This window comes from Scyliorhinus torazame, chromosome 31 (assembly GCF_047496885.1).
Source record: "Scyliorhinus torazame isolate Kashiwa2021f chromosome 31, sScyTor2.1, whole genome shotgun sequence".
Lineage (NCBI taxonomy): Eukaryota > Metazoa > Chordata > Chondrichthyes > Carcharhiniformes > Scyliorhinidae > Scyliorhinus > Scyliorhinus torazame.
The window spans coordinates 14,954,277-14,980,836 of record NC_092737.1 but is presented as its reverse complement, the minus strand read 5'-3'; the positions used below and the strand labels follow the sequence as shown (position 1 = coordinate 14,980,836).

Sequence of the window (26,560 nt, the reverse complement as noted above, 5' to 3'; positions counted from 1 at the left end):
TTTACCTTCATCCACATGCTTGGTCACCTCCTCAAAGAATTCAATAAGATTTGTAAGGCAAGACCTACCCCTCACAAATCCGTGCTGACTATCCCTAATCAAGCAGTGTCTTTCCAGATGCTCAGAAATCCTATCCTTCAGTACTCTTTCCATTACTTTGCCTACCACCGAAGAAAGACTAACTGGCCTGTAATTCCCAGGGTTATCCCTAGTCCCTTTTTTGAACAGGGGCACGACATTCGCCACTCTCCAATCCCCTGGTACCACCCCTATTGACAGTGAGGACGAAAAGATCATTGCCAACGGCTCTGCAATTTCATCTCTTGCTTCCCATAGAATCCTTGGATATATCCCGTCAGGCCCGGGGGACTTGTCTATCCTCAAGTTTTTCAAAATGTCCAACACATCTTCCTTCCTAACAAGTATTTCCTCGAGCTTACCAGTCTGTTTCACACTGTCCTCTCCAACAATATGGCACCTCTCATTTGTAAATACAGAAGAAAAGTACTCGTTCAAAGCCTCTCCTATCTCTTCAGACTCAATACACAAATCGCCCGCTACTGTCCTTGATCGGACCTACCCTTGCTCTTGTCATTCTCATATTTCTCACATACGTGTAAAAGGCCTTGGGGTTTTCCTTGATCCTACCTGCCAAAGATTGTTCATGCCATCTCTTAGCCCTCCTTATCCCTTTCTTCAGTTCCCTCCTGGCTATCTTGTATCTCTCCAGCGCCCTGTCTGAACCTTGTTTCCTCAGCCTTACATAAGTCTCCTTCTTCCTCTTAACAAAACATTCAACCTCTCTTGTCAACCATGGTTCCCTCACTCGACCATCTCTTCCCTGCCTGACAGGGGCATACATATCAAGGACATGTAGTACCTGTTCCTTGAACAAGTTCCACATTTCACTTGTGTCCTTCCTATGTTCCCAACTTATGCACTTAATTCTTGTCTGACAACATCTTATTTACCCTTCCCCCAATTGTAAACCTTGCCCTGTTGCACGCACTATCCCTCTCCATTACTAAAGTGACAGTCACAGAATTGTGGTCACTATCTCCAAAATGCTCCCCCACTAACAAATCTATCATTTGCCCTGGTTCATTACCAAGTACCAAATCCAATATGGCCTCCCCTCTGGTCGGACAATCTACATACTGTGTTAGAAAAGCTTCCTGGACACACTGCACAAACACCACCCCATCCAAACTATTTGATCTAACGAGTTTCCACTCAATGTTTGGGAAGTTGAAGTCACCCATGACTACTACCCTGTGACTTCTGCACCTTTCCAAAATCTGTTTCCCAATCTGTTCATCCACATCTCTGCTACTATTGGGGAGCCTATTGAAAACTCCTAACAAGGTGACTGCTCCTTTCCTATTTCTGACTTCAACCCATAATACCTCAGTAGGCAGATACTCCTTGAACTGCCTTTCTGCAGCTGTTATACTATCTCTAATTAACAATGCCACCCCCCACCTCTTTTACCACCCTCCCTAATCTTATTGCCACCCCCCACCTCTTTTACCACCCTCCCTAATCTTATTGAAACATCTATAACCAGGGACCTCCAACAACCATTTCTGCCCCACTTCTATCCAAGTTTCCGTGGACGCTTTGGCGTCCTGAATATCGGCTACCTTAGTTGCTGGACTACAAATCCGGTTCCCATTCCCCTGCCAAACCAGTTTAAAGCCTCCCGCAGAGTACTAGAAAACCTCCCTCCCAGGATATTGGTGCCCCTCTGGTTCAGATGCAACCCGTCCTGCTTGTACAGGTCCCACCTTCCCCAGAATGCGCTCCAATTATCCAAATACCTGAAGCGCTCCCTCCTACACCATTCCTGCAGCCACGTGTTCAACTGCACTCTCTCCCTATTCATAGCCTCGCTATCACATGTCACCGGCAACAAACCAGAGATGACAACTCGGTCTGTCCTGGCTTTTAACTTCCAGCCTAACTCCCTAAACTTGTTTATTACCTCCACACCCCTTTTCCTACCTACGTCGTTGGTACCAATGTGCACCACGACTTCCGGCTGCTCTCCCTCCCCCTTAAGGATCCTGAAGACACGATCCGAGACATCCCTGGCCCTGGCACCCGGGAGGCAACATACCTTCCGGGAGTCTCGCTCGCGACCACAGAATCTCCTATCTATTCCCCTAACCATTGAATCTCCTACAACTATTGCTTTTCTATTCTCCCCCCTTCCCTTCTGAGCCCCAGAGCCAGACTCAGTGCCAGAGACCTGACCACTAGGGCCTTCCCCCGGTAGGTCATCCCCCCCCCCAACAGCATCCAAAACGGTATACTGTTTTGAAGGGGAACGGCCACGAGGGATCCCTGCACTGTCTGCCTGTTTGTTTTCTTTCCCCAGACTGTAACCCAGCTACTCCTGTACCTTGGGTGAGGCTATCTCCCTGTAACTCTTCTCTATAACCCCCTCTGCCTCCCGGATGATCCGAAGTTCATCCAGCTCCAGTTCCCTAACATGGTCTCGGAGGAGCTGGAATTGGGTGCACTTCACGCAGGTATAGTCAGCGGGGACACCGGTGGTATCCCTCACCACCCACATCCTACAGGATGAGCATGCAACTGGCCTAGCCTCCATCCCCTCTTACCTTACAGAATATAGCTGCCCTGTGGACCAACTGGACCTCCCACCCTCCGACTCTCTTCCCAGTCAGCTGCACTCTCTGTAAACTCCTGGCTCCCTTCTCGCTCTTTGCGGAAATGTAGGAAACAAAATGAAAGGAGCACCTTACTCCCTCCTCACCTAACTCCCTCAGTCACCAAACTCTCACTATAGCACTCAAATGCACCAAATTCAGCACTCAGTACAAACAAAGTCTGCACTGTAGGGGATCACTTTTATACTGTGAATCTCGCCTCTGAAAACTGGCCTAATCCAATTCACTAATTAACAAGCTCCAGCGGCAAGTGCCTACAAGTAGAACCTTTGTTTAAAGCTGAAGAGGCGGGGTGGAACTTGCAAAACGTAATGGGGAAAGGGGAAAATTTGCGAGGAAATTACTGGGGGGGGGGGGGGGGGGGGGAAAGAGGCGGGAGATCAACGCCACCAGAACAGCTCGACCAAAGGGCTGCCACATGACGACCCGAGCAGTCTCCTTGTGCGCTGTAAAAGATCCTTCCCCAGGCCCCATTTGCTCGGGGTCTCTCGTGTGCGAGGCCCAGGCGAGTGTCCCACTGAGCTGAGTGAAGGGTTTTCTTTGCACTTACACGGTGATGAGACACGACAGGAGCTCCAGGGTGTCGCAGTGGATTGTCGGCAGGACCAGCATTCTCAGCGGCCCTTCGCCCACCCAGCTCTGCAACAAAGGGTCAGGAAGAGAGAAGAAGAAACATTTTTCCGGAGGACCAAACAGACATTTCACACTGCATCACAACAGCGTCGGGACGAAGCGAAAACTGCAACTTTCAAAACAAGTCCATTCACGGCACGGAGCGCAAAGTTACGGTGGGAGGCGAGAGCGGTCAGAACTTAAGACGGGACTTCTAATTAACAGCTTCCCATGGTGCAACAAGGGTGAAACTCTCACGGAGGTATAAAGGAGGTTGTACTGGTGGGATGAGGTGTATATATTCTTATATTGCTGCAGTACATATTCTGTGTAGGTGAAAGCAAAGGTTCATCTGCATATTATATAATCCCTACAGTGCGGGAGGCCATTCGGCCCATCGAGTCTGCACCGACCCTCTGAGAATAGCCCACTATCTTGGCCCAATCCCCCCCCCCCCCCGAGAAACAATTTAGCATATCCAATCCACCTAACCTGCACATCTTTGGACTGCGGGAGGAAACCCACGCAGACACGGGGGAGAACGTGCAAACTCCACACAGACAGTCACGCGAGGTCGGAATCGAACCCGGGTCCCAGGTGCTGTGAGACCGCAGTGCTAACCGCTGTGCCAACTGAGGGTGACAAAGACAAAGTTGTTGGGAGGCCGCCTGTCGGCGGAATCGAAGCGATGAAAGGCCTTGGAAGAGCTACGACGCCCAGCGTGCCTGCGGCAGCAGAGGCACAGACTGAGGGGGGGGGCGCCACCGTCTTGCACTTTGTAATGCGGCCTCGCGGCAACTTGCAAGTGAGCAGGGCAGATCTGAAATCTGCACCTGGGGGTAAATTTTGAAAATGATTTGCAGCAGCCTCAACTCAAAAGGCACCTCAAAAGGTGCCCAGGAACATTCGCATTTTGCAGGAGATTCCTGAGCAGGCACGGGCGGGCGCTTTAGATTTTATTGACCCAAAATAAGAGGCAGAATGGGGACGCGACAAGTTTTAATATTTGGGTACCTGCGTTTTCAAAGGGATACCTGAAGGTAATGGACAACTGAGAGGAGAGGGGGGTGCGGATAGGTTTTCAGATGTGTGGGAGGGGCCGGGGAGTCCCGCTGGAGGGTGCCGACAAGTCGCGAAGGTCTTCCAATTGAAGAGAGCCACCCGAGGTAGAGGGGGGTGCCGGCAGGGCCCGTTTCCTTACCATGTTCTTGGTGCTGATGTTCAAGACCCGGCAAACCAAATTCAAGACATCCTGTAGCGGCAGCTTCACGGGCACCGGGAAATCCGAACTGAAGTGAGGAGGAGGAGAGAGGGTCAGATGTCAACAGGTGGAGGCAGGGAAGACAAGTTTTACACCCCCGGAACTAATATCATTCAATAAAAGCGACGGATAAGGTGCGCAAACAACCCGAGAAAAGCACTAAACATGCGACCGGGATTATCGCCACTGCCAGGCACCCTATTAACCAGCACCCCCCTAAGCCTTGGGCTACTCATGACCATCACAAAGTGAAAGGGAGCAGTAATGTGGTCACACGAACAACGAGTCGGAGTAGGCCATTCAGGCCTCGGGCCTGCACCTCCAGTTAATAAGATCCTGGCTGATTTGAGAGCAAATCTGCATCCGCCCCCCCCCCCCCCCCCCCCCCCCCCCACAGAACACTGACCCCGACCTCGCTTATCAGCAATCTATCCACCTCTGCTTAAGAAATATTCAAAGACTCCCCTAGAGAGAGTTCCAAAGACTAATGACCCTCAGAGAAAACATTTCGCCTCAGGGGTGCACTGTGGCTAGAACCACTGCCTCAGAGCAAAGGGACCCGGATTCGATTCCAACCTTGGGTGACTGTGTGCGGAATTTACACATTCTCCCAGTGTGTGCGTGGGTTTCCTCCGGGTGCTCCGGCTTCCTCCCACAGTTCAACGACGTGCAGGTTTGGTGGATTGGCCGTGATAAATTGTCCCTCCGTGTCCAAAGATGTGCAGGTTAGGTGGGGTTACGTTGGTAGGGCAGGGGAGTGGGCCTCTTTCAGAGGGTCGGATGGCCTCCTTAGCACTGTAGGGATTCGATGGTTCATCTCGGTTTTAAATGAGCGACTCCTTATTTTTAAAGTGATCCCGAGTTCTACAGACCCCCACAAGAGGAAACATCCTCTCCAAATCCACCCTGTCAAGACCCCTCAGGATCTTGTATGTTTCAATCTCCCAAACTCCTGGAACCAACGCTGCAATATCTCACCAACAGTTGTGCTGCTGAGGATTTGCTATGGCCTTAAATGGCTTGGGATCAAATTTAGCTTTAGAACCGCCCTGGGAAACGACTTGGGGTGTTTCACGTCGTTAACAAATTGTTTTTTTTTTTTTTTTTTTACTGTCGAAACACTTCATGCCAGTACAAGCTGGTGTCTCCTGATGCCCACATGCCCTGTTACGCCTTCCTGTCTACATGCCCCGCTGACTGCCAGTCTGTGGGTCTCAGGCACAAAGCACCCTCCCAGCGCAGGACTGAGGGAGTGCCAAGTTGCCAGAAGTTTATTGAGGCCCCATCAGTCGGGGGGGTGGGGGGAAAGAGATCTTCAACCGTCTGTCCAACGGGACAGGCCGGGCAGAAGGCTCACACATTACATCGTTGTTTTAAAAGGAGCTGAGCGAGGGAACTTCAACACTGTAATAATTACGCTGCCACATATGGCAGCAGGGGGCTTAAACCCCCTCCCCTGCCTGCACCCCCCCCCCCCCCCCCCCCCCAAACCGTGCCGACGCGGAACCCTCTGGCCCATCAGCACACCCAAGACTGGGACGCTAGAACGACGGACCTGTGCTGGTGGGGGCAGAGAGAACTGCAGCCACTGTTCCTCGCTTCCTTCACACTCCTTCTTCCCCAGTCTGGTGCCCGCCCCAGCACTTAGTCGTGACCCAGTAACTCTCTCACCTGGCGGGTCAGAAGACTCCAGCATAAAGATTCAGGCCGACAGTCCCAGTGCTATCGAGGATGTACTGGACCGCACTGATGTGTTCTCTCTCTCGGTGAGCCACTGAATCAACGGCCCCATGTGTCCTTTCAGCTGGACACAAGACATCTCATGGCCATTGTTCCTGATTTGGTGTCTTGTCCACAATTTATCCCTCGGCATTGAGATTGTCTGGCTATCACATTGCGTTTGTAGTGTGCAGGTTGAATCATAGAATCCCTAAAGCACAGGAGGCCAGTCAGCCCATTGAGTCTGCACCGACCCTCCAAAAGAGTATCTTACCCAGGCCCAACCCCCCATTTGTAACCCCACCTAATCTTTGGACACTAAGGGGCAATTGAGCGCGCCAATCCGCTTGACCTGCACATCTTTGGACTGTGGGAGGAAACCGGAGCGCCCGGAGGAAACACACGCAGACATGGGGGAAGAGCATACAGACTCCACACGGACAGTCACCCAAGGCTGGAATTGAACCCGGGTCCCTGGCGCTGTGAGGCAGCGGTGCTAACCACTGTGTCACTGTGCCGCACTGTATTGTTGGCCGGCATGTTTCCTGCAACATAGCAAACGCTTCCTCAGAGCTGGGCGGGAGTGGGCAAACCTCACAGTGCACCCGACAGACCACACAAGAGAAATCAGAGGGAATTGCGACTGTAGAGGTGACCTCATTCCAAACGCACTTTCCCATTTGTTGCGGAGCGCCCTGAGGTCGCGTAAAGGCTCGATATGAATGCGAGCTCTTTCTCGTGAGGTACTCGCTGCTCGACCCCAGCTTAATTTACCGGTGAACAGGCATTGTTGGGGGGGGAATCGTACCTGAGAAGCAGCGAGAGGCACTTGCTCAGCGCGGAGAACCTCTGCCTCAGACGCAGCACGCAGAAGGGGTCGCTGTCGCTCAGCACGGGCAGGGGCAGGTCGACGCCGGGGCCCTCGTAACGCACCGGATCTGTGGCAAAGAGAGATCGAGGCCGGGAGGGGCGTCAGTATTAAACCTGCAGATTTCAGAACCATTACTGCACAAAGTAAAGGAGTAAATTGACGAAGGCAGCCTCCCTGAGAGAGAAGCGTTCAAATAAATAAAATATTCCTACGGTACATCATTTGCCTGTGATTCTTAGAAAGAGCATTTCAATGAGCCTCACTATCCTCTGCTCATTCCGTGTGGCCTTGCATATCTTTCCTTTTCCAGTATTTACCCAATCCCCTTTTGGAACGTTCCTGAGACTCTGAATCCATGACCATTTCAGGGAGAGCCTTTTAGGTTACAACAATCGGCTGCGTTAAAGCAAATTCTCAGCTGCCTCTTTTCACAATTATCTTACATTTGTGCCTGTATCAACATTCCTGCTGCTGGGCAATCTCCACCAGCGCAACACCAAGATCCATCGTCACTTTGGGCACCGCCTCTTAGTCATCCCGGTCAGCACGAAGACCACCTCACGTTCTTCTGAACCCCAACGAGCCTAGCCCCAAACTGCTCAACCTTTGCACACAAGATAAGCCCCTCCGCCCCAAGGATCAGCCGGGTGAGCCTTCTCTGAACTGCCTCCGTTGCAAGTGTGCGCCCTGCTTAAACAAGGCGACCAAAACAGTGCACGGTGCCCCAGTGTGGTCGTACGAAGAGCCTGTACTACGGGCGAGGTTGCCCTGCTTTTATATGCCGTGCTCCTGGCGATAAACATTCTGTCTGTCTTCCCAATTACTTGTTGGCTTTGTGATTCATGTACCGAGACCCCTCCGTACCCAAAGATGTGCCGGCCTTGGAGGGGGTCCTGAGGAGGTTCACAAGAATGCTCCCTGGAATGAAGACTTTGTCGTATGAGGAACAGTTGAGGACTCTGGGTCTGTACTCTTGGGAGTTTAGAAGGATGAGGGGGGATCTTATTGTAACTTACAGGATACTGAGAGGTGAAATGAATGAAAATCACTTATTGTCACAAGTAGGCTTCAATGAAGTTGCTGTGAAAAGCCCCTAGTCGCCACATTCCGGCGCCTGTTCGGGGAGGCTGGTACGGGAATTGAACCGTGCTGCTGGCCTGCCTTGGTCTGCTTTCAAAGCCAGCGATTTAGCCCAGTGTGCTAAACAGCCCCAGGTCTGGATAGAGTGGACGCGGAGAGGATGTTTCCACTTGTAGGAAAAACTAGAAGCAGAGGACATAATCTCAGACTAAAGGGACGATCCTTTAAAACAGAGATGAGGAGGAATTTCTTCAGCCAGAGGGTGGTGAATCTGTGGAACTCTTTGCCGCAGAAGGCTGTGGAGGCCAAATCACTGAGTGTCTTTAAGACAGAGATAGATAGGTTCTTGATTAATATATTGTCACAAGTAGGCTTACATTAACACTGCATGTAGTTACTGTGAAAATCCCCTAGTCGCCACATTCTGGCACCTGTTCGGGTACACAAGAGGGAGAATTACCTAACAAGCATGTCTTTCGGGACCTGTAGGAGGAAACCGGAGCACGCGGAGGAAACCCACACAGACACGGGGGGGGAATGTGCAGACTCCGCACAGACAGTAACCTAAGCCGGGAGTCGAACCTGGGACCCAGGAGCTGTGAAGCAACAGTGCTACCCACTGTTCTACCGTGCTGCGGATCAGGGGTTATGGGGAGAAGGCAGGAGATTGGGGATGAGAAAAATATCAGCCATGATTGAATGGCGGAGCAGACTCGATAGACTGAGTGGCCTAATTCTGCTCCTGTGTTTATGGTACCCGTAGGGTTCGGCGGTCGGTCAGCCTCCATTTCAATAACATTCTGTTCTGCTCTCCCTGCCAAAGTGGTCATTTCCCCCCCCACATTAAACTCCAGCGGCCAAGTTTTATTTCCTGCCCACTCGCTCCAGCTCCACTGCACGGTGGCAGAACGCACTGGACTGGCACTCACCGGTTTCTGCCTCTTCGTACAGCTGCTCCACCAGGCCGTGCAGGGTGGCGAGGAGGCAGTGCAGCTGCTGCGCCCAGGACTCTGCGTACTTCATACCCTGGGCGAATCCAGTGCCAAGCCCCGGCAGCAACACGTAGCATTGGCAGGCCAGCTGGAGAAGGGGAGGAGGAAAGAGAGAGACGGAGAGAGAGAGAGCAGTATCATTAGAACAAAATGTAGAATGAGATATTGCACAATGCAGCCGCGCGCCATTCGACCCGTTCCACATATCCGAGCTCCCTCGGCGAATTACCCACTCGGTCTCACTGCAGTAATGTCACCAGAATACTGGAGGGTTGAAAGGGCACCTTGTCTCTTTTGATAGCAGGTGAGCCTCACTGGCGAGGCCCAACATCGGGTTACCACCCCTAATTGCCCTTTCAATCGAGCGGCTGGCTCGGCCACTTCAGAGGGGCAGTTAAGAGTCAAACCACATCGCTGTGTGCGGGTCTGCAGCCATATGTAGGTGAGACCGGGGTAAGGCCAGCAGATTTCCTTCCCTAAAGGGGACATTACTGAATCAGATGGGTTTGTACAACCATCGATGATAGTTCCGTGGCCAATTCCAGATTTATATTAATTAATTGAACACGTTAATTGCTTTAGTTTTAATTCTACCCACGACCGTGGTCAGATGTCGACAGCGCAGACGCCTGGACATTTGCTTTAGATGTCTAATGACATTACCACTATCTCCCGATAAATTACAAAGGGCAAGTAACAGGGACCAGGCTTGCATCCTCCAGCATTGCGGTAACTTGAGACCACAAAGGAAGGAGTCAATATGGTGCTTTGGAGGAACTTCTTTATATAAATAAATAACAAGGTTTACCAGGAAGTCAGCAGAACAGCAGTAACAGTAATAACTATGAAACCAGGAGCTGTAGTAAAAGAGATCTTGCTCACAGGTCACCCTCTTGCCGACTAAAAAAAGGCCCGCCCAAAGCCAGCAGATGCCCAGGACCCTCAACGGATCCCAACAAAACAATTACATCAGGGAAAGGCTTAGAGGAACACGGTCGTCAAAATTACACTCTGCGCCAAGCATGAAGTATTAGGTGCAATCAAATGAAGGTGACAGGTTTAAACACTCGACAGGCACCACTTGATCCGGCGTGGGGAGTAGTTCAGAACAAGGGGGGGGGGGGGGGGGGGGGCGGGTATAACCTTAAAAGTAGAGCTAGGCCCTTCGGGGAAGGGTGGGAAGAGGGGAGGTGTGGGGAAGCACAAGGGAAGTGGAGATCTGGAATATCTGTGAAACGTTGCCAAGGTTAGAGCGGTCAGCTGAGGATTTTAAGCCATATTAATGTTGGTGTTTTCAACGGGTATTTAGATTTAAAGAACTAAGGTGGGCAGATATGGTCTGGGACGGTTGAATGGCCGCATGATCCTAGTATATCCAGCAGCGATTTAACATTCAACGGCATCTGTGATAAAACCGTGCTGTCTCCATGAGTCGCTCTGGAGGCATCTGCACATCGACCCAAACTGACGTTCCCAGCGCAGCACTGGGGGAGTGCCGCACTGTCAGAGGTGCCGCCACTCGGATACATTGCATCGAGGCCACGTTTCTCCTCTCAGGGGCTCTATGCTTACCTCCTGGACATGCGGACTTGCGGTATCCAGTTTACCGAGGAAATAAGCAGCCAGTTTACCCTGTTGGCACAAAGGGAAGCATGTTACATTTCAATCATCTGGAGAATTCCCCGGCTGCTACAATGCTATTTCACTGGAGTGATCGCCCAGCATTGGCTCCTCAGCGATCCCGTCGTACCCAAAGATGTAAAATTGTGTTGTACAGTGACAAACACTTTCACACCAGTATTGTACCCCAGAGTTATACAGTGACAGACCCGTCCCCACCAGTACTGTACCCCAGTGTTATACAGTGACAGACCCATCCCCACCAGTACTGTACCCCAGAGTTATACAGTGACAGACCCGTCCCCACCCAGTACTGTACCCCAGTGTTATACAGTGACAGACCCGTCCCCACCAGTACTGTACCCCAGTGTTATACAGTGACAGACCCGTCCCCACCAGTACTGTACCCCAGTGTTATACAGTGACAGACCCGTCCCCGCCAGTACTGTCCCCCAGTGTTATACAGTGACAGACCCGTCCCCACCAGTACTGTCCCCCAGTGTTATTCAGTGACAGACCGTCCCCACCAGTACTGTACCCCAGTGTTATACAGCGACAGACCCGGCCCCACCAGTACTGTACCCCAGTGTTATACAGTGACAGACCCGTCCCCACCAGTACTGTACCCCAGTGTTATACAGTGACAGACCCGTCCCCACCAGTACTGTACCCCAGTGTTATACAGTGACAGACCCGTCCCCACCAGTACTGTAACCCAGTGTTATACAGTGACAGACCCGTCCCCACCAGTACTGTATCCCAGTGTTATACAGTGACAGACCCGTCCCCACCAGTACTGTACCTCAGTGTTATACACTGACAGACCCGTCCCCACCAGTACTGTATCCCAGTGTTATACAGTGACAGACCCGTCCCCACCAGTACTGTCCCCCAGTGTTATTCACTGACAGACCCGTCCCCACCAGTACTGTACCCCAGTGTTATACAGTGACAGGCCCGTCCCCACCAGTACTGTACCCCAGTGTTATACAGTGACAGCTCCATCCCCACCAGTACTGTACCCCAGTGTTATACAGTGACAGACCCGTCCCCACCAGTACTGTACCCCAGTGTTATACAGTGACAGACCCGTCCCCACCAGTACTGTACCCCAGTGTTATACAGTGACAGACCCGTCCCCACCAGTACTGTACCCCAGTGTTATACAGTGACAGACCCGTCCCCACCAGTACTGCACCCCAATGTTATACAGTGACAGACCGTCCCCACCAGTACTGTACCCCAGTGTTATACAGTGACAGACCCGTCCCCACCAGTACTGTCCCCCAGTGTTATTCAGTGACAGACCCGTCCCCACCAGTACTGTACCCCAGTGTTATACAGTGACAGACCCGTCCCCACCAGTACTGTACCCCAGTGTTATACAGTGACAGACCCGTCCCCACCAGTACTGTACCCCAGTGTTATACAGTGACAGACCCGTCCCCACCAGTACTGTACCCCAGTGTTATACAGTGACAGACCGTCCCCACCAGTACTGTATCCCAGTGTTATACAGTGACAGACCCGTCCCCGCCAGTACTGCACCCCAATGTTATACAGTGACAGACCCATCCCCACCAGTACTGTACCCCAGTGTGATACAGTTACAGACCCGTCCCCATCAGTACTGTACCCCAGTGTTATACAGTGACAGACCCGTCCCCACCAGTACTGTACCCCAGTGTTATACAGCGACAGACCCGTTCCCACCAGTACTGTACCCCAGTGTTATTCAGTGACAGACCCGTCCCCACCAGTACTGTATCCCAGTGTTATTCAGTGACAGACCCCTCCCCACCAGTACTGTACCCCAGTGTTATTCAGTGACAGACCCGTCCCCACCAGTACTGTATCCCAGTGTTATTCAGTGACAGACCCCTCCCCACCAGTACTGTATCCCAGTGTTATACAGTGACAGACCCGTCCCCACCAGTACTGTACCCCAGTGTTATACAGTGACAGACCCGTCCCCACCAGTACTGCACCCCAATGTTATACAGTGACAGACCGTCCCCACCAGTACTGTACCCCAGTGTTATACAGTGACAGACCCGTCCCCACCAGTACTGTCCCCCAGTGTTATTCAGTGACAGACCCGTCCCCACCAGTACTGTACCCCAGTGTTATACAGTGACAGACCCGTCCCCACCAGTACTGTACCCCAGTGTTATACAGTGACAGACCCGTCCCCACCAGTACTGTACCCCAGTGTTATACAGTGACAGACCCGTCCCCACCAGTACTGTACCCCAGTGTTATACAGTGACAGACCGTCCCCACCAGTACTGTATCCCAGTGTTATACAGTGACAGACCCGTCCCCACCAGTACTGCACCCCAATGTTATACAGTGACAGACCCATCCCCACCAGTACTGTACCCCAGTGTGATACAGTTACAGACCCGTCCCCATCAGTACTGTACCCCAGTGTTATACAGTGACAGACCCGTCCCCACCAGTACTGTACCCCAGTGTTATACAGCGACAGACCCGTTCCCACCAGTACTGTACCCCAGTGTTATTCAGTGACAGACCCGTCCCCACCAGTACTGTATCCCAGTGTTATTCAGTGACAGACCCCTCCCCACCAGTACTGTATCCCAGTGTTATACAGTGACAGACCCCTCCCCACCAGTACTGTACCCCAGTGTTATACAGCGACAGACCCATCCCCACCAGTACTGTACCCCAGTGTTATACAGTGACAGACCCGACCCCACCAGTACTGTACCCCAGTGTTATACAGTGACAGACCCGTCCCCACCAGTACTGTACCCCAGTGTTATAGTGACAAACCCGTCCCCACCAGTACTGTACCCCAGTGTTATACAGTGACAGACCCGTCCCCACCAGTACTGTACCCCAGTGTTATAGTGACAAACCCGTCCCCACTGGTACTGTACCCCAGTGTTATACTGTGACAGACCCGTCCCCACCAGTACTGTACCCCAGTGTTATACAGTGACAGACCCGTCCCCACCAGTACTGTACCCCAGTGTTACACAGTGAATGACCCGTCCCCACCAGTACTGTACCCCAGTGTTATACAGTGACAGACCTGTCCCCACCAGTACTGAACCCCAGTGTTATACAGTGACAGACCCATCCCCACCAGTACTGTACCCCAGTGTTATACAGTGACAGACCCGACCCCACCAGTACTGTACCCCAGTGTTATACAGTGACAGACCCGTCCCCACCAGTACTGTACCCCAGTGTTATAGTGACAAACCCGTCCCCACCAATACTGTACCCCAGTGTTATACAGTGACAGACCCGTCCCCACCAGTACTGTACCCCAGTGTTATAGTGACAAACCCGTCCCCACCAGTACTGTACCCCAGTGTTATACTGTGACAGACCCGTCCCCACCAGTACTGTACCCCAGTGTTATACAGTGACAAACCCGTCCCCACCAGTACTGTACCCCAGTGTTATACAGTGACAGACCCATCCCCACCAGTACTGTACCCCAGTGTTATACAGTGACAGACCGTCCCCACCAGTACTGTACCCCAGTGTTATACAGTGACAGACCCGTCCCCACCAGTACTGTACCCCAGTGTTATACAGTGACAAACCCGTCCCCACCAGTACTGTACCCCAGTGTTATACAGTGACAGACCCGTCCCCACCAGTACTGTACCAGTGTTATACAGTGACAGACCCATCCCCACCAGTACTGTACCCCAGTGTTATACAGTGACAGACCCGTCCCCATCAGTACTGTACCCCAGTGTTATACAGTGACAAACCCGTCTCCACCAGTACTGTACCCCAGTGTTATACGGTGACAGACCTGCCCCACCAGTACTGTACCCCAGTGTTATACAGTGACAGAACTGCCCCACCAGTACTGTACCCCAGTGTTATACACTGACAGACCCATCCCCACCAGTACTGTACCCCAGTGTTATAGTGACAGACCCATCCCCACCAGTACTGTACCCCAGTATTATACAGTGACAGACCTGCCCCACCAGTACTGTACCCCAGTGTTATACACTGACAGACCCATCCCCACCAGTACTGTACCCCAGTGTTATAGTGACAGACCCATCCCCACCAGTACTGTACCCCAGTATTATACAGTGACAGACCTGCCCCACCAGTACTGTACCCCAGTGTTATACAGTGACAGAACTGCCCCACCAGTACTGTACCCCAGTGTTATACAGTGACAGACCCGTCCCCACCAGTACTGTACCCCAGTGTTAGTGACAGACCCGTCCCCACCAGTACTGTACCCCAGTGTTATACAGTGACAGACCCGTCCCCACCAGTACTGTACCCCAGTGTTATACAGTGACAGACCCGTCCCCACCAGTACTGTACCCCAGTGTTATACAGTGACAGACCTGTCCCCACCAGTACTGTACCCCAGTGTTGACTTTCACCCTCCACATACCACCATATCTCTGAAGGACTAGTCTGCATCACCTTACTGGGTTGCACAATTTGGAAAGAGAATCTCACCTTACCGCGCATTGGAAATTGAGAAACTGAATGCCACTGGCCTGAGATATCAAAATAACCAAGCTGCGAGTTTTGGGAGGGGGCAGATGGTCAGCTTTAAACAAAGCAAGTTGCTGCTGCCTTTAAGGGGGTGTGATGTGCACACCACAGGAAGATTCCTTACCCGCAGGGATCCGCAAGCTCGGGGATAAAATGTCATACAAGCCTTCATCCCTTCCATGGCTGCCCGATGACACTGGAAAAAGAAAAGGCAGGGCATTAGACACATCTCCCATACTTTCACTTACACAAGGTTAAACCCGTCAGGAACAGAAACTTTATTGAATGTATTAATCATTAAAAAAAAAAAAAATGGAGTCGGCCAATCCTGCCGAGATCGTCACAGGACGATCACTGGGGTGGAATACTGCTAACGCAGAGGAAGTTAAGGACGAATGCACCGGAGAAACTGCAGGAAAACATTCGGCAAGAGGCTGTGAGACCGGAGAGCCTGCAAATATCATCGGGAGAGATTGACGAATCGGTCTCTTACCCATCGGAATTTTTTAATCCCAAATTAATCCCGCTGTCCCGCTCTCTTCACGAGTCCTGAATCCACCCCAAATTAAACCCACCGCCTCGCTCTCTTCCTATAGCATCAGCAATCACAAATTACTCTCACTGCTACCCACATCCCTGCTTCAATCCCATATTATCCACTTGCCTGGATGAGCTCAGCTCCAACACTCAAGACGCTCGACACCATCCAGGACAAAGCAGCCCCGCTTGATTGGCTCCCCCTTCACACAAACATTCACTCCCTCCACCACCGACGCACAGCGGCAGCCGTGTGTACCGTCTACAAGATGCACGGCAGCAACTCACTAAGACTCCTTCGACATTATCTTCCAAACCCCCGATTTCTACCAGCTAACACACGGGAACACCACCTCCTCCATCGTGACTGGAAAATATATCGGCCGTTCCTTCACTGTCGCTGGGTCAAAATCCTGGAACTCCCTCCCTAACAGCACAGTAGGCATACCGACACCTCAAGGACGACAGCGATTTAAGGCGGCGGCTCACCCACCACCTTCTCAAGGAGCAATTAGGGAAGGGTAACAAATGCTGATCCAACCAGTGATGCTCACAACCTACAAGATTAAATAAAAAAATAATCCCACTGGCCCATGTTCTGTAACAATCCCAAACTAATCTCACTGTCATTGCTCTCCCATACCCTATGTCAATCCCCAAACTAAACCCACTGCCCCACTCTCCCCATAGCCCTGTGTCAATCCCCAAACTAATCCCACTGCCCCACTCTCCCCATAGCCCAGTATCAATCCCCAAACTAATCCCACTGCTCCGCTTCTCTCCATAGCCCTGTATCAATCCCCAAACTAATCCCACTGCCCCACTCTCTCCCCATAGCCCTGTATCAATCCCCAATCTAATCCCACTGCACCACTCTCTCCCCATAGCCCTGTATCAATCCCAAACTAATCCCACTGCCCCACTCTCTCCCCATTGCCCTGTATCAATCCCCAAACTAATCCCACTGCCCCACTCTCCCCATAGCCCTGTATCAATCCCCAAACTAATCCCACTGTCCCGCTCTCTCCCCATAGCCCTGTATCAATCCCCAAACTAATCCCACTGCCCCACTCTCTCCCCATAGCCCTGTATCAATCCCCAAACTAATCCCACTGCCCCACTCTCTCCCCATAGCCCTGTATCAATCCCCAAACTAATCCCACTGCCCCACTCTCCCCATAGCCTTGTATCAAGCCTCAAACTAATCCCACTGCCCCGCTCTCTCCCCCCATAGCCCTGTATCAATCCCCAACTAATCCCACTGCCCCGCTCTCTCCCCATGGCCCTGTCTCAATCCCCAAACTAATCCCACTGCCCCACTCTCCCCATAGACCTGTATCAATCCCCAAACTAATCCCACTGCCCCACTCTCTCACCATAGACCTGTATCAATCCCCAAACTAATCCCACTGCCCCACTCTCCCAATAGCCCTGTGTCAATCCCCAAACTAATCCCACTGCCCCACTCTTCCCATAGCCCTGTATCAAACCCCAAACTAATCCCACTGCCCCACTCTCCCCATAGCACTGTATCAATCCCCAAACTAATCCCACTGCTCCGCTTCTCCCCATAGCCCTGTATCAATCCCCAACTAATCCCACTGCCCCACTCTCTACCCATTGCCCTGTATCAATCCCCAAACTAATCCCACTGCCCCACTCTCTCCCCATAGACCTGTATCAATCCCCAAACTAATCCCACTGCCGCACACTCTCCCCATAGCCCTGCATCAATCCCCAAACTAATCCCACTGCCCCACTCTCTCCCCATAGCCCTGTATCAATCCCCAACTAATCCCACTGCCCCGCTCTCTCCCCATTGCCCTGTATCAATCCCCAAACTAATCCCACTGCCCCACTATCTCCCCATAGCCCTGTATCAATCCTCAAACTAATCCCACTGCCCCACTCTCTCCCCATAGCCCTGTATCAATCCCCAACTAATCCCACTGCCCCGCTCTCTCCCCATTGCCCTGTATCAATCCCCAAACTAATCCCACTGCCCCACTCTCTCCCCATAGCCCTGTATCAATCCCCAAACTAATCCCACTGCTCGGTTTCTCCCCATAGCCCTGTATCAATACCCAACTAATCCCACTGCCCCGCTCTCTCCCCATAGCCCTGTATCAATCCCCAAACTAATCCCACTGCCCCACTCTCTCCCCATAGACCTGTATCAATCCCCAAACTAATCCCACTGCCGCACACTCTCCCCACAGCCCTGTATCAATCCCCAAACTAACCCCACTGCCCCACTCTCCCCATAGTCCTGTATTAATCCCAAACTAATCCCACTGCCCCACTCTCTCCCCATAGCCCTGTATCAATCCCCAAACTAATCCCACTGCCCCACTCTCTCCCCATAGCCCTGTATCAATCCCCAAACTAATCCCACTGCCGCACACTCTCCCCATAGCCCTGTATCAATCCCCAAACTAATCCCACTGCCCCGCTCTCTCCCCATAGCCCTGTCTCAATCCCCAAACTAATCCCACTGCCCCACTCTCTCCCCATAGCCCTGTATCAATCCCCAAACTAATCCCACTGCCCCGCTCTCTCCCCATAGCCCTGTATCAATCCCAAACTAATCCCACTGCCCCACTCTCCCCATAGCCCTGTGTCAATCCCCAAACTAATCCCACTGCCCTGCTCTCTCCTCACAGCCCTGTCTCAATCCCCAAACTAATCCCACTGCCCCACTCTCTCCCCACAGCCCTGTATCAATCCCCAAACTAATCCCACTGCCCCGCTCTCTCCCCATAGCCCTGTATCAATCCCAAACTAATCCCACTGCCCCACTCTCCCCATAGCCCTGTGTCAATCCCCAAACTAATCCCACTGCCCTGCTCTCTCCTCACAGCCCTGTATCAATCCCCAAACTAATCCCACTGCCCTGCTCTCCTCACAGCCCTGTATCAATCCCCAAACTAATCCCACTGCCCCGCTCTCTCCCCATTGCCCTGTATTAATCCCCACACTAATCCCACTGCCCCACTCTCCCCAAAGCCCTGTGTCAATCCCCAAACTAATCCCACTGCCCCTTCTCTCCCCATAGCCCTGTATCAATCCCCAAACTAATCCCACTGCCCTGCTCTCCTCACAGCCCTGTATCAATCCCCAAACTAATCCCACTGCCCTGCTCTCTCCTCACAGCCCTGTATCAATCCCCAAACTAATCCCACTGCCCCGCTCTCTCCCCATTGCCCTGTATTAATCCCCACACTAATCCCACTGCCCCACTCTCCCCATAGCCCTGTATCAATCCCCAAACTAATCCAACTGCCCTGCTCTCCTCACAGCCCTGTATCAATCCCCAAACTAATCCCACTGCCCCACTCTCTCCCCATAGCCTGTATCAATCCCCAAACTAATCCCACTGCCCCACTCTCCCCATAGCCCTGTATCAATCCCCAAACTAATCCCACTGCCCCACTCTCGCCCCATAGACCTGTATCAATCCCCAAACTAATCCCACTCTCCCCATAGCCCAGCATCAATCACCAAACTAATCCCACTGTCCCACTCTCCCCAGAGTCCTGTATCAAACGCCAAACTAATCCCACTGCCCCACTCTCTCCCCACAGCCCTGTATCAATCCCCAAACTAATCCCACTGCCCCACTCTCCCCATAGCCCCGTCTCAATCCCCAAACTAATCCCACTGCCCCGCTCTCTCCCCATAGCCCTGTGTCAATCCCGGACTAATCCCACTGCCCCATTCCCTTCCCATAGCCCTGTATCAATCCCAAACTAATCCCTCTCGCTGGTGTAATACTCGTATTTCATACATTGTTCCGCTCAGGAAAGACACGCTGGATGTCGGACTGAACTGATCCATGGGGATGCAGCTCTGGCTGAAGGCATCGCTCGGCAGACACAAAGCGAATCTCTGTGCCCATGTTAAAAACCAATAACACTCACCCCCCCCCCCATTCACCAACTAGAAGGGGCTAGTCTTCCCTCGCCTGTTGTCCCGAAGCCCTCCCTATTTATAAAAGCTCAGCCACTCTTCTGTAGCAGAGCAGTGTAGGTGATCCCGCGCCTGTTCAATCCAGGGTACCAGCCACTTCACTGTGTTAGTGAGAGGCACAGGGGAGTAGGGAGAAACGTGGCTTCACCTCTGCCCATGTGTTATAAAGACTCCCGAGATCCGAAACGCACTCTACTGCCGGTCTCGTGCCGTAGGCCTTTTATCAGGAAAAACGGAGATTGCTTGTGCTGCAATCTGGGGCTCACCTCAGGCTTCAACCCCAGCAGCGAGGTGACAATGGTGGGGATGTGATTCATTGCCACCTCCCGGGCTAGCTCCGGAAGCTGGGCCGAGTACTTCAGCAGGTCGCGCAGCGCCCAGATGGCCACCTCTATCGTCGTCTGGGGGTCCTGGGACTGGAACAAGGAAGGAGAGAGAGATACAGAAGATGTAATTAATGGGAGGAGCCAGGGCCGTCTGTAGTTTTTGGCAGTTTGCACTGCCTCCTCTCTGAGGGCGGAGGGACGAGAGATGTCTTTGAACGGCAGCCCGGGAGCCCGCTGCTTACCTGGATTGTGTGTTGCACAGTCCGCAGCCATGAGATGCACTGGTCCTGGAACGTATCCGTGGGACTGTCGGCTACCAGCAGAGCCAGCAGGCAAACCCCTTCGAATCTATGGGGCGGGGGGGGGCGGGCAGAGAGAAGCAACAACAGGTCAACAGCACTGGCTAAACCTGAACTGAATACAGTAGCACACCTTTAATCTCTCAATCTTGGGACGATGGAACGGGTACGTGTTCGGAAAGTGGATCAGACCCCAGTTTTTGTTGGGATATCGGACCAGACCCCAGTTTTTGTTGGGATATTGGACCAGAAACCCCAAACAATTTTTCAATTTGTAGAACTGTGATAAAGGATACTTCACTCCAGGAGTGATGACTCTGACCAACTTGTATCTTTCATGTTAAAATAAATTTGAATTTAAACACAGAATTAACTGCATTAACATCAAAGAATTAGCTTTACAATTAACAGCTAAACAGTTCTTGAATAAAAAGGAAAAACAATCTTTACTCACTATCTACACCTGCCTCTAATATATATTCCAACTAAGCAACCCAATAGAGTTCAAAATCCACTCATAAATAAAGTTAGCAATCAGGGTTACTTGCTGTTCTCTGCAGACCTTTGGAGAGAGCCCCTTTCAGGAACAGCCTGAACATCCTTCTTATTTGCCAGACTCGAATCCTACTGCAAACTGCCAAAAACTAGACAGACCTGGCTCCTCCCTTTAATTACATCACCTGTATCGCACTGAGATGTCCCATGATGGCCTTAGCTAGGACTAACTACAATTCCTCAAAGTATCCAGCCTGCTCCACAAGTCAATAAGATCATGGTTGATCGGATTGTAGCCTGAACTTCACGTTTCCCCCCATAACCCGAGACTTCAAAATTCGAACGCGGCCTTGAATATATTCAGTGATCCCGCCTTAACTGCTCTCTGGGTGACACTATTCCAAACACTAAGGACTATCAGAGAAAATCTCGCTCATCTCCATCTTAATTGAGACCCCTTATTTTCAAATGATGTTCCCTAGATTTCGACCCATAGGAGGGGAAACATCCTCTCAGAATCTTATGCTTCAAAAAGATCACCTCTCACGAGTTTTACAGCAACAAAAAGAGGCCTATGGCCCATCGGGTCTGCACCAGCCATCTAGAACCGATCTATTCTAATCCCATTCCCAGCACTTAGTCCATAGCCTTGCAGCATTTTAAGGTTGATCCAACTAATTGTATTAAAAGAAACAAAATCAAGGCCAAATTAAAAGGGGTCGCACCTGGCAGAGGGCACTGCCCAAAGAGCACTGAAAAATTGCCAACATCAAGTCAAAATGTGATTAAGAGGGTTGATAGAGCAATCCAGCCCCTGCGGTGCCCACTGGGCATGGAGGACCTCCATGGTGCCCGTAGTCACCACATGCACCCCCTCCAGGGACACCCGGCCGCGTAACGGGGCAGACAGTCCAGCCGGACGACCCCCTCGGTTGCCTGCTGCCTGGACCTGCTGATAGAGAGTTTCACCAGGCCCAGTTTCTCGAGGTGGTCCTCCACCTTTCCCGCCTCTTTCCATCTGGGGTGTGTGGTGGTGGTGGTTCAAGTGCTCATCTAAATGCTTCTTAAATGTTGTGAGGGTTCCTGCCTCGACCCCCCTTTCAGGCAGCGAGTTCCAGATTCCCACCACCCTCTGGGTGAAAAGGTTTTCCCTTAAACCCCCCCCTAAAATCTCCTGCCCTGACCGTAAATCTATGCCCCCTGGTTACTGACCCTCTACTAAGGGGGAAAATTCCTCCTATCCACCCTAACAATGTCCCTCTTAATTATGTTCACTCCGATAAGATCCCCCCTCAGCCTTCTCTGCTCCAAGGAAAACAACCCCGGCCTAACCAGCCTCTCCCCATAGCTGAGACGCTCCAGCCCAGGCAGCATCCTGGTGAATCTCCCCTGCACCCTCTCCAGCGCCACATCCTTCCTATAGTGTGGCGACGAGAACTACACACTCTCGCTGCAGCCTAACCAGCGTTTTATACTGCTCTGTCGTAACCCCGCTGCTCTTATAGGGGCGGTACACTGCGTTCGCATTGCTGCCACACAGCACCAGGGACCCAGGTTACATTCCAACCTCAGGTGATTGTCTGTGTGGAGTTTGCACTTTATCCCAGTGCCTGCGTGGGTTTCCTCCCACAGTCCAAAGATGAACAAGGTTAGGTGGACTGGCCATGCTAAATTAGGTGGGGTTACCGGGATAGGGCGGGGGTGTGGGTCTAGGCAAGGTGCACTTTCACAATTTCGGTGTGAACCCGATGGGCCGAATGGCCTCGTTCTGCACTGTAGGGATACTACGTTATTGTAAACGTCAATTTACAATACCCCGGAATTCGGCGAGTGAACCTTCACTGCTTCCAATGCAAGAGTGCCACCGGCTTCATTCAGAAAATCAGACACAGTATGTAAGGTGTGGACTCCCATTCTCCCGCTCCACTCTTGCTGTGTTGCGGATTAGCTTTTTGTGATACATGTGCCAGGGACCCAAATTAACATGTGCAGACACAGTCGCCCTCGCACGAGTTCAGACAGAGGCAAGCTACTGCTCGTGACCGTTACCTGGTTTTGACAGATCGGAGATTGGAGTTGCTGATGCCAATCAAGCCTCCAAGATCTGACAAATTCTGAAAGAGAAAGCATTTAAGTTCAGGCAAGAGATTGACAGGACTTTCAAAGGCCAAGACTTTGCAGCAACTGTGAAAGGAGGTTCTGAGGGTAGATTGGGGAGGTGGCTAGGGGAGGGGAGCGGGGGGGGGAGACGGTGCGGGGGGGGGGAGACGGTGCGGGGGGGGGAGACGGTGCGGGGGGGGAGACGGTGCGGGGGGGGGAGACGGTGCGGGGGGGGGAGACGGTGCGGGGGGGGGAGACGGTGCGGGGGGGGGAGACGGTGCGGGGGGGGGAGACGGTGCGGGGGGGGGAGACGGTGCGGGGGGGGGCGGGGGGGGGGGGAGACGGTGCGGGGGGGGGAGACGGTGCGGGGGGGGGAGACGGTGCGGGGGGGGGAGACGGTGCGGGGGGGGGAGACGGTGCGGGGGGGGGGAGACGGTGCGGGGGGGGGAGACGGTGCGGGGGGGGAGACGGTGCGGGGGGGGGAGACGGTGCGGGGGGGGGAGACGGTGCGGGGGGGGGGAGACGGTGCGGGGGGGGGAGACGGTGCGGGGGGGGGAGACGGTGCGGGGGGGGGAGACGGTGCGGGGGGGGGAGACGGTGCGGGGGGGGAGACGGTGCGGGGGGGGGAGACGGTGCGGGGGGGGGAGACGGTGCGGGGGGGGGAGACGGTGCGGGGGGGGGAGACGGTGCGGGGGGGGGAGACGGTGCGGGGGGGGAGACGGTGCGGGGGGGGGAGACGGTGCGGGGGGGGGAGACGGTGCGGGGGGGGGAGACGGTGCGGGGGGGGGAGACGGTGCGGGGGGGGGAGACGGTGCGGGGGGGGGAGACGGTGCGGGGGGGGGAGACGGTGCGGGGGGGGGAGACGGTGCGGGGGGGGGAGACGGTGCGGGGGGGGAGACGGTGCGGGGGGGGGAGACGGTGCGGGGGGGGGAGACGGTGCGGGGGGGGAGACGGTGCGGGGGGGGGAGACGGTGCGGGGGGGGGAGAGACGGTGCGGGGGGGGGGAGACGGTGCGGGGGGGGGAGACGGTGCGGGGGGGGAGACGGTGCGGGGGGGGGAGACGGTGCGGGGGGGGGGAGGGGGATGTGGGGGGGGGAGGGGGATGTGGGGGGGGAGGGGGATGTGGGGGGGGGGAGGGGGATGTGGGGGGGGGAGGGGGATGTGGGGGGGGGAGGGGGATGTGGGGGGGGGAGGGGGATGTGGGGGGGGGAGGGGGATGTGGGGGGGGAGGGGGATGTGGGGGGGGGGAGGGGGATGTGGGGGGGGGAGGGGGATGTGGGGGGGGGGAGGGGGATGTGGGGGGGGAGGGGGATGTGGGGGGGGGAGGGGGATGTGGGGGGGGGAGGGGGATGTGGGGGGGGGGGAGGGGGATGTGGGGGGGGGAGGGGGATGTGGGGGGGGGGAGGGGGATGTGGGGGGGGGAGGGGGATGTGGGGGGGGGAGGGGGATGTGGGGGGCGGGGGATGTGGGGGGAGGGGGATGTGGGGGGGGGGGGAGGGGGATGTGGGGGGGGGGGGGAGGGGATGTGGGGGGGGGGGAGGGGGATGTGGGGGGGGGGGAGGGGGCATGTGGGGGGGCGGGGGCTGTGGGGGGGGAGGGGGCTGTGGGGGGGGGCGGGGGATGTGGGGGGGGAGGGGGCTGTGGGGGGGGGAGGGGGATGTGGGGGGGGGGCGGGGGCTGTGGGGGGGGGCGGGGGCTGTGGGGGGGGAGGGGGATGTGGGGGGGGGGCGGGGGATGTGGGGGGGGCGGGGGATGGGGGGGGGCGGGGGATGTGGGGGGGCGGGGGATGTGGGGGGGGCGGGGGCTGTGGGGGGGGCGGGGGATGTGGGGGGGGCGGGGGCTGTGGGGGGGGCGGGGGCTGTGGGGGGGGCGGGGGATGTGGGGGGGGCGGGGGCTGTGGGGGGGGCGGGGGATGTGGGGGGGGAGGGGGCTGGGGGGGGCGGGGGCTGGGGGGGGGGCGGGGGCATGGGGGGGGGGAGGGGCTGGGGGGGGCGGGGGCTGGGGGGGGCGGGGGCTGGGGGGGGCAGGGGGCTGGGGGGGGCGGGGGCTGGGGGCGGGGATGGGGGGGCTGGGGGGGAGGGGGCTGGTGGGGGGGCGGGGGCTGGGGGGGGCGGGGGCTGGGGGGGGCGGGGGCATGGGGGGGGAGGGGGAGGGGGCTGGGGGGGCGGGGGATGGGGGGGCGGGGGGCTGGGGGGGGAGGGGGCTGGGGGGGGGAGGGGGCTGGGGCTGGGGGGGGCGGGGGCTGGGGGGGGGCGGGGGCTGGGGCGGGGCTGTGGGGGGGGGCATGTGGGGGCTGTGGGGGGGGGGCGGGGATGAGGGGGGGGGGGGAGGGATGTGGGGGGGGCGGGGGGCTGTGGGGGGGGGCGGGGGCTGTGGGGGGGGGCGGGGGCTGTGGGGGGGGGCGGGGGCTGTGGGGGGGGGAGGGGGCTGTGGGGGGGGGCGGGGGCTGTGGGGGGGGGCGGGGGCTGTGGGGGGGGGAGGGGGCTGTGGGGGGGGGCGGGGCTGTGGGGGGGGGGAGGGGGGCTGTGGGGGGGGGGGCGGGGGCTGTGGGGGGGGGCGGGGGATGTGGGGGGGGGAGGGGGCTGTGGGGGGGGCGGGGGCTGTGGGGGGGGGCGGGGGGCTGGGGGGGGCGGGGGATGGGGGGGGGGGCGGGGGATGTGGGGGGGGGCGGGGGCATGTGGGGGGGGGCGGGGGCATGTGGGGGGGGCGGGGGGAGGGGGGGGGGGCGGGGGCGGGGGGGGGGCGGGGGATGGGGGGGGGGGCGGGGGCTGGGGGGGGGGGGGCGGGGGCTGGGGGGGGGCGGGGCTGGGGGGGGCGGGGGCTGGGGGGGGGGGCGGGGGCATGGGGGGGGCGGGGCATGGGGGGGGGGGCGGGGGGCTGGGGGGGGGGGCGGGGGCTGGGGGGCGGGGGCTGGGGGGGGCGGGGGCTCGGGGGCAGGGGGGGGCGGGGGCTGGGGGGCTGGGGGGGGCGGGGGCATGGGGGGGGGGGCGGGGGCTGGGGGGGGGCGGGGGCATGGGGGGGGCGGGGGCTGGGGGGGGGGAGGGGGCTCGGGGGCATGGGGGGGCGGGGGCATGGGGGGGGGAGGGGGATGGGGGGAGGGGGCATGGGGGGGGAGGGGGATGGGGGGGGGGGGGGCCTCGTGGACCAATTGCTCCTCCGCCTCCCCGGGGTGGTGGGGGGGTTACCTCGGCCTGCAGCAGCCTCTGGCCCCTCAGCTGCCTGACCCGCTCGGCCAGGTGCTGGTGCTGGGCCGGCTGTGGGCCCCCGTCTCCGTCCCCGGGCCGCAGCAGCCGGGAGACGCCGTCCAACAGCAGCGAGGCGGCCATCCTGCTCCCGGCCTCACCGGCGGTGCGCTCGTGCCCCGCAATGGCGTCATCAACCGCGCGACCGGGCTCCCTATCTGCATCATCATGGGCGCGACCGTCACCCGCAATTGCGTGAAGTCCGCGACCGTGCTCCCCGAATGCA

At 55.9% G+C, this 26,560-nt stretch overlaps 1 protein-coding gene across 1 annotated transcript in view; it reads right to left on the bottom strand.

The window, feature by feature from the left end:
- LOC140404705 (proline-, glutamic acid- and leucine-rich protein 1-like) overlaps positions 1-26,560 on the bottom strand; it is a 46,442-nt gene extending 19,882 nt beyond the window's left edge. Inside the window, exons 1-10 of the mRNA XM_072493381.1 lie at positions 26,278-26,560; positions 23,042-23,106; positions 20,441-20,546; positions 20,139-20,288; positions 15,491-15,562; positions 10,801-10,860; positions 9,166-9,316; positions 7,094-7,223; positions 4,507-4,594; positions 3,244-3,332 (exon numbers count right to left, since the gene is read on the bottom strand). Of these exons, the coding sequence (XP_072349482.1) occupies positions 3,244-3,332; positions 4,507-4,594; positions 7,094-7,223; positions 9,166-9,316; positions 10,801-10,860; positions 15,491-15,562; positions 20,139-20,288; positions 20,441-20,546; positions 23,042-23,106; positions 26,278-26,418 (1,052 nt within the window). The 5' untranslated portion in view covers positions 26,419-26,560. The remainder of the gene's footprint in view (positions 1-3,243; positions 3,333-4,506; positions 4,595-7,093; positions 7,224-9,165; positions 9,317-10,800; positions 10,861-15,490; positions 15,563-20,138; positions 20,289-20,440; positions 20,547-23,041; positions 23,107-26,277) is intronic.